This window comes from Palaemon carinicauda, chromosome 25 (assembly GCF_036898095.1).
Source record: "Palaemon carinicauda isolate YSFRI2023 chromosome 25, ASM3689809v2, whole genome shotgun sequence".
NCBI lineage: Eukaryota > Metazoa > Arthropoda > Malacostraca > Decapoda > Palaemonidae > Palaemon > Palaemon carinicauda.
The window spans coordinates 81,137,306-81,144,805 of NC_090749.1; the positions used below are offsets into that span (position 1 = coordinate 81,137,306).

The 7,500-nt window shown below is 37.0% G+C and overlaps 1 protein-coding gene across 1 annotated transcript in view; it reads right to left on the reverse strand.

The window, feature by feature from the left end:
• Positions 1-1,197: 1,197 nt before the first annotated feature.
• The window catches only part of LOC137619246 (neuroligin-1-like), a 6,677-nt gene continuing 374 nt past the window's right edge, over positions 1,198-7,500 (reverse strand). Inside the window, exons 2-5 of the mRNA XM_068349422.1 lie at positions 7,387-7,500; positions 6,937-7,094; positions 2,185-2,300; positions 1,198-1,330 (exon numbers count right to left, since the gene is read on the reverse strand). The exon at positions 7,387-7,500 is cut by the window's right edge and continues 81 nt beyond it. Coding sequence (XP_068205523.1) covers positions 2,225-2,300; positions 6,937-7,094; positions 7,387-7,500 — 348 coding nt within the window. The 3' untranslated portion in view covers positions 1,198-1,330; positions 2,185-2,224. The remainder of the gene's footprint in view (positions 1,331-2,184; positions 2,301-6,936; positions 7,095-7,386) is intronic.

Sequence of the window (7,500 nt, forward strand, 5' to 3'; positions counted from 1 at the left end):
ATGTTTGATCAATATCATTTGATAACATAACCATTATTCTGAGATTACACTAATTATTAAAATGAATATTTAATGAGTTGGATAATTTTCTGAAAACCAGGATGGACCATTATTTTTTTACTGTCATGAAGTGAGTTTTATTATAAAGAATATAGTTCTATTAATTGTCTTTTGTTAAGTATAACTTAGAAGACGAGATGGTAATCTTAGAGGTTAATATTGAGACTAGATTAAAACTAATCATGTGAATGATTGGCCCAGTATTGTAGAGTATATTTAACATTGTTTGTAAATGAGTGAGACTTTGTTTGAGTATATTACAATGACATACACATTAACTATTCCCTAATATGCATCGTAGAAGCACTGCTCAACAAATAATTTGGAATTAGTTGTCCATCCTTCGGAAAATAACTTGTAACTGTTTGGCCTACGTTGGGTGAATAATTTTGGACGAGTTGGTTCTCTTTTGTTGAATATGTAGGGACGAGTTGACCATCGACTGGTGAATATGTAGAGACAAGATGACCATCATTCGGAGATGTGTAGGAAGCCACAGGCTGCTTGTGCATTGTAACTGTTAATATATTTTCTTTTGGTTCGTGTAGCGTTTGCGTATTCGTAATGGTGCCTTGCATATCTGGAGAGATCCTATTGGATGTTACGCCAGTCATATCATCTATAGTTTGTACGCTGCTAATGTAGTCTGGCAGCCAGTCGTGCTGGGCCTCCTCTTCAAAGGCTGTGGCCAGGTTGCTACGCATTATGATCGAAGGCCTCAGGGTTCCATAATACTCTGGGGCATATATTGTCTTACAATTGTCCCCGGACGATTGCAACTGGACGTCATTCCCGCTGTCAATATTTGCATCATCCTGCGAGCCTTTGGCTAGGCTCCGGCGGTGTGCCTTATGTCGATAATTAACAATAGTAAGAACCAGGATATTTAGGATTAGCAAAGAGCAGGCAATGGCTACTGTCACGCTCAGTGCAGACGTGTAGGGGAAATCCTTCCCCATTTGACTCAGCACATCCAAATTAGCTGATTTACTGACTTGGTTTTTGTTAGCCTTAGCTACAATTGTCAAGTTATGGGGTTTATTTGTTAGGCCAGTGAAGGTTGGAGTGATTGGGCTATATAGAAAGCCATCAGTTAAGTTATACTGACCTGTTGATTCAAGATATAAACCAGACTGGAGATCAGTTTGTAATCTAGGAAAGTTTTTATCTGGGCCGTACCGAGAACCCACTCGTTCCAGACCAGGTAGTAGCCAGGACCACAAGGCTACTTTTCCAGCACGGTAGTGGTCACGTACATAGTTCTGTGTTCCTGGAATGAATAGACATATATAAATAACTAAAAGTAATCATGTAAAAAAGAGGATACAATATCTATTGAAGATATATTCCTCAAATATAAGATATATGGTTTTAACTCCTTGTTGTTATGAATGAATATTTTTATCAAATTATCACCGAGTGCAAGTTGTATGATACAGCTTCATAAGCTATTACATATACAAGCCAAACACTTAAATTTACCCAAGGAAAGTTGATGATTAGAATATCATATAATTTTAGATGCACTTTCATTTATGTGATTAAAACCATCACCAGTTAAATATTAGTATTTATTAAGGTTCTATAGTTTTTAAGTACATTGAAGAAGTTATGATTTACTAGTTTAGTTAAATGATATTCATAGGAGTTGGGTTTTTGAAGAATTATATATCTATATATATGTATATATATAGAGTATATATATATATATATATATATATATATATATATATATATATATATATATATATATATATATATATATATAAATATATATAAGTGTATATATATATATATATATATATATATATATATATATATATATATATATATATATATATATATATATATATATATATATATATATATATATATATATATATATATACAGAGAGAGAGAGAGAGAGAGAGAGAGAGAGAGAGAGAGAGAGAGAGATATTAAAATCTAGAGAAGAAAGTGATTATTCATTAATATATAAGGTATCAGATAGAAATAAAATTATTCTAAAAATATGAATGAATGTACTTTACTAACCTAAAATTATATATATCTAGAAAATATTGAAATTCTTTGTATCATTATATCTCTGAGAGAAAACAGCCCCACAAAAATAGGAACCTTACCTATTTGAAAGTATTTCTGATAGACTGGATCATATTTGGGCTATATCTGCTCTTCAGAAATTATGTCGTTTGCACTCTCGGACATCTTAGCTGTGGAGACTATGTCTTTTGGATGTCTGTAAAACAAGCAAAGAGTTTTGAAATGATGCCATATGTATAATTGATTGATTTATGGTATCAATGATATAAACTCTACAGTAATATATATATATATATATATATATATATATATATATATATATATATATATATATATATATATATATATATATATATATATATATATATATATATATATATATATATAGTGTAACCTCTACACACGAACGTATCTACATCCGAATTTTCTAACACCCGAAGTAAAATTCAAGTAAATTTTTTACTCTACACCCGAATTTTATTTCGACACATGAAGTAAGCAATTTTCGTCGTACCGGTTGTATCCGAAATTTTCGACAAGCGAAGTACAATTCGAACACGTTCCTACTCTACACCCGAAGTAAACAATACAGTACCCGTACGCATAGATGGTACTCATATCGCCGGATGAATTTTTTATATCCGCCAATAGAAGGCAGCACTTCGACCTCGGAGGGACCCTCAATTAGCGTGGCTTGAGTCATTCCTCTGTTCTCGTCGGCTTCATGTGGTTGTGCCCTGGGTGTTCTGCTATTAACTGTATTTTTTAATCGTGATTTTTTACTTTCATCCTTTTACTGTTTTTTACGTAAATAATGGGTCCTAAAAGGCTTAGTTTCGCAAGTGGTAGTGGTAGTGGTGAGAAAAGGAAGAAGGAAATGCTTTCTTTTGAAGTAAAGCAAGAAATTATTGAAAAGCATGAGTGAACTGGCAAAAGAATATGGCCGAAATATGTCGACAATCTCGACAATCTTGAAACAGAAGGAAGCCATTAAAGCAGTGAAACCTTCTAAGGGGATCACCATCATTTCAAAACGTCGTAGCCCTGTCATAGAAGAGATGGAATGCTTCTGCTAATCTGGATCAAGGACAGAGAGATTGTTGGCGACACCATCACCGAAACTATCATCTGCGAGAAGGCGCACGCCATCTTCACTGACTTGAAGGAGGCGAGCTCTGGGGTTGATGCTGGGGAGAGTTCAACCAAACGTTCCTCAGATGATTTCAAGGCATCTCGTGGCTGGTTTGAAAAATTTAAGAAACGGTCCGGGATTCATTTAGTTGTTCGCCACGGAGAGGCTGCTAGTGCGGACACAAAGGCTGCAGCTGACTTTGTGAAGAGGTTTGAAAGGACCGAGCAGAAAGAAGGCTACGTAGAGCAGCAGGTGTTCAATTGTGATGAAACCGGGCTGTTTTGGAAGAAGATGCCCAGTCGAACCTACATCACCGCTGAAGAGAAGAAATTGCCTGGGCATAAGCCAATGAAGGATTGGTTGACTCTGGCCCTATGTGCCAACGCTAGCGGGGACTTTAAAGTCAAGCCCTTACTGGTTTACCATTCGGAGAACCCTAGGGCCTTTAAGGCACAGAATGTGGATAAGGACCAGCTTCATGTTTTCTGGCGATCCAACTCGAAGGCCTAGGTCACTAGGCAGTTCTTTGTCCAATGCGTTAACCAAGTTTTCGGTCCTTCTGTGAAGAAGTTTCTTCCTGAGCAGAAATTGCCTTTAAAGTACCTGCTATGACTTGACAATGCACCCGCTCACCCCCACTCCTCCCCCCCCCCTCTGTACTTGAAGATGATATCTTTGAAGAATTCAAGTTCATAAAGGTGCTGTATATTCCACCGAATACCACCTCTATCCTCCAGCCCATGGACCAGCAAGTCATCTCGAACTTCAAGAAGCTCTACACCCAGCACCTATTCAAGCAGTGCTTTAATGTCACGCAAAGCACAAACTTAACTTTGCGTGAATTTTGGAAAAGCCACTTTAACATTGTGCACTACTTGAAGATCATAGATCAGGCTTGGGTGGGATTAACTCGACAAACCCTCAATTCTGCCTGGAAGAAGCTGTGGCCTGATGCAGTTTCTCCCCGAGATTTCAAGGATTTTGACCCCGAACCTGATCCCGTGGTGGGTGCAGTGGAAGACTTAGAGGAAATCGTCTCCCTTGGCAAGTCCATGGGTCTGGAGGTCGACGCAGATGGCATCATGGAACTAAGAAAACCGAACATCACGACGAACTTACTACAGAGGAGCTCAAGGAACTCCATGCTATGTCTGAGCACGAGTGATGACGAGGAAGGGATCGAGGAGGTAGAACATGTGTTAGGTTCGGCGCAAATAAAAGAGATTTTAGGAAAATATCAAGACGTGGTCGACTTCATCGACAAATACCATCCAAAAAAATTGCAGGTTTGTCGTGTAGTTGCGCAGTTCGATGATGTTTGCCTAACTCATTTTTTAAACATTCTGAAAAGCCGTACCAAGCAACTTTCTATCGATAGCTTCTTTAAAAAAACTACGAAGCGAACTCGTGATGAAGAGGAAGGAAGTGGTTCAAAGAAAACAGCAAAGAGTGAAGAGAAAAAAATTCAATCAATTTTAAGTGTGGAGAGTGAAAGTGATTAAAATTAATCATCAAAAAGATGAAAAGAAAATGTAAAAAAAAAAATATAAAATATAAAGATAAACCAAAATAAATAAGCTAAGTTAGGTTAAAATTCACTTAGTGTAAGTTAGAATAAGTTACGGTAGGGTACGTTTATCGTAGTCACCCTCTATACCTCCTCGCCGCCCGTCCATCTCCTCTCTGCGTAGCAAGACCGACACCTGCGCTGGACTTTCTGAGGTAAAGTGACGCTAAAACCCCATTTCTTATTTATTATTTCTTTATAATTATTCTTTTTTACATGTCTGTTATCTAATTTACAGTGCATATTGTCATGTGTAATTATGTGTAGTAATTTATTAAGGAGTAATCATAGGTTTTTGGGCTCAACCACGGATTAATCCTATTTCGATGTATTCTTATGGGAAAATTTGTTTCTACATCCGAACATTTTCTGCACCCGAAGTCGGTTGTGGAGCGGATTAAATTCGTATGTAGAGGTACCACTGCATATATATATATATATATATATATATATATATATATATATATATATATATATATATATATATATATATATATATATATATATATGCATATATATATATATATATATATATATATATATATATATATATATATATATATATATATATATATATATATATATATATATATATATATATATATATATATATATATATACATATATATATATATATATATCCATATCCATATAACAAGGCCCTTCCCCTAATTTTGGGGGTTAGCCAACATCAAAAAAATAAAACTCCTCCCAGCCTGGCGAGGGACTCAACCGAGTTCCGCAGGTACTACTAGGGTGCCACAGCCCACCCTCCACCGTTATCCAACACAGATGAAGCTTCATAACAGTGAATCCCCTAATGCTGCTATTTCCACAGTATTACCTATGGGCCAACCAAGGGAAAGGCCCGTACCAACAACAAGTGTTGGCTATAATACTCCAACAACAACAACCTCCGCAGTCATCCAAGGCGACCAGAGGAAGCAGCAAGGCCTACAGGAACTGTGTCACAATCTCTCGCCATTCATTCCTATTTCTAGCACGCTCTCCTGTGTCTCTCACATCTATCCTCCTATCGCCCAGAGCTTTCTTCACTCCATCCATCCACCCAAACCTTGACCTTCCTCTTGTACTCCTCTCATGAACTCTTGCATTCATCACCTTCTTTAGCAGATAGCCATTTTCCATTCTCTCAACATGGTCAAATCACATCAACACAATCATATCTACTCTAGCTGCTAAAACAATTTTTACACCCGTTCTCACCCTCATCTCGAGATACACCAGCCATGCTCCTCAGACACTTCATCTCAAACACATTCAATTTCTGTCTACCCATCACTTTCATTTCCCACAACTGATCCATACATCACAGTTAGTACAATCACTTCCTCATTCAAAACTCTTTTTACAATCATGCCCAAACCTCTATTCTTAACTACTCCCTTCACTGCCCCCAACACTTTGCATCCTTCATTCACTCTCTGACGTACATCTGCTTCCACTCAACCATTTGCTGCAACAACAGACCCCAAGTACTTAAACTGATCCACCTCCTCAAGTAACTCTCTATTCGATATTACATTCAACCTCGCACCACCTTCCCTTCTCGTACATTTCATAACCTTACTCTTACCCACATTAACTCCCAACTTCCTTCTCTCACATATCCTTCCAAATTCTATCAATAATTGGCGAAGCTTCTCTTCCGAGAGTGCAACCAGTACAGTAACATCCGCAAACAACAACTGATTTACCTCCCATTCAAGATCATTCTCGTCTATCAGTTCCAATCCTCGTCCTAGCACTCGAGAATTCACCTCTCTCACTGCTCCATCAACATACAAGTTAAAAAACCAGGGCGACATCACACATCCCTGTCTCAGCCCCACTCTCACCGGAAATCAATCGCTCACTTCATTTCCTATCCTAACATACGATTAATGACCTTTGTAGAAACATTTCACTGCTTGCAACAACCTTCCACTAATTCTATATAACCTCATCACATTCCACATCACTTCCCTATCAACCCTATCATACGCTTTCTCCAGATCCACAAATGCAACATACACCTCCTCATCTTTTGCTAAATATTTCCCACATATCAGCCTAACTGTAAAAATCTGATTCATACATCCCCTGCCTCTTCTAAAACCACCTTTTACTCACCCTAATTTTATGAAATTACTCCACATTGATATGAACGATTTGCTGAGTGTAATATCCATCTTAGTGAAGTTATAACTTGAAGCCAAAGGTCCAAGAGCGCCCAGAGGACCACCAAAGACGTACACCAGCTCGTTCAGGAGAAGACTCTCGTTTCCAGACTTTTCGAAAGATAACTAATTATATTTTAAAGCTTTATTCTAGTATTTACTGAATTGAAAAATAATAATTTAAATAAAAAAGGTATAGAAGGTTTTATTTATAGCATTATTCTTTTATTGATATTTAATATTTCATATTTTCATAAATTTAATTTATATGATTTGGATATATCTATCTATAATCTATGGATGATATTGAAAAACTTTCTGTAGATCATTAAAGATTCTCATTGATAAAATATACCATATTTTCTATTTCATATATAAATCCAATCTATCCATATCGACGTACATCTGAAACTTCTTCCTCCAACACGTAGAGATAAGATGATCGGGAAGTCGTGTAGAGCTGCTTGGCAAGATCTGCCATCGGCGAGACGATATTCGCATCGTGAAGGCCTTGGCC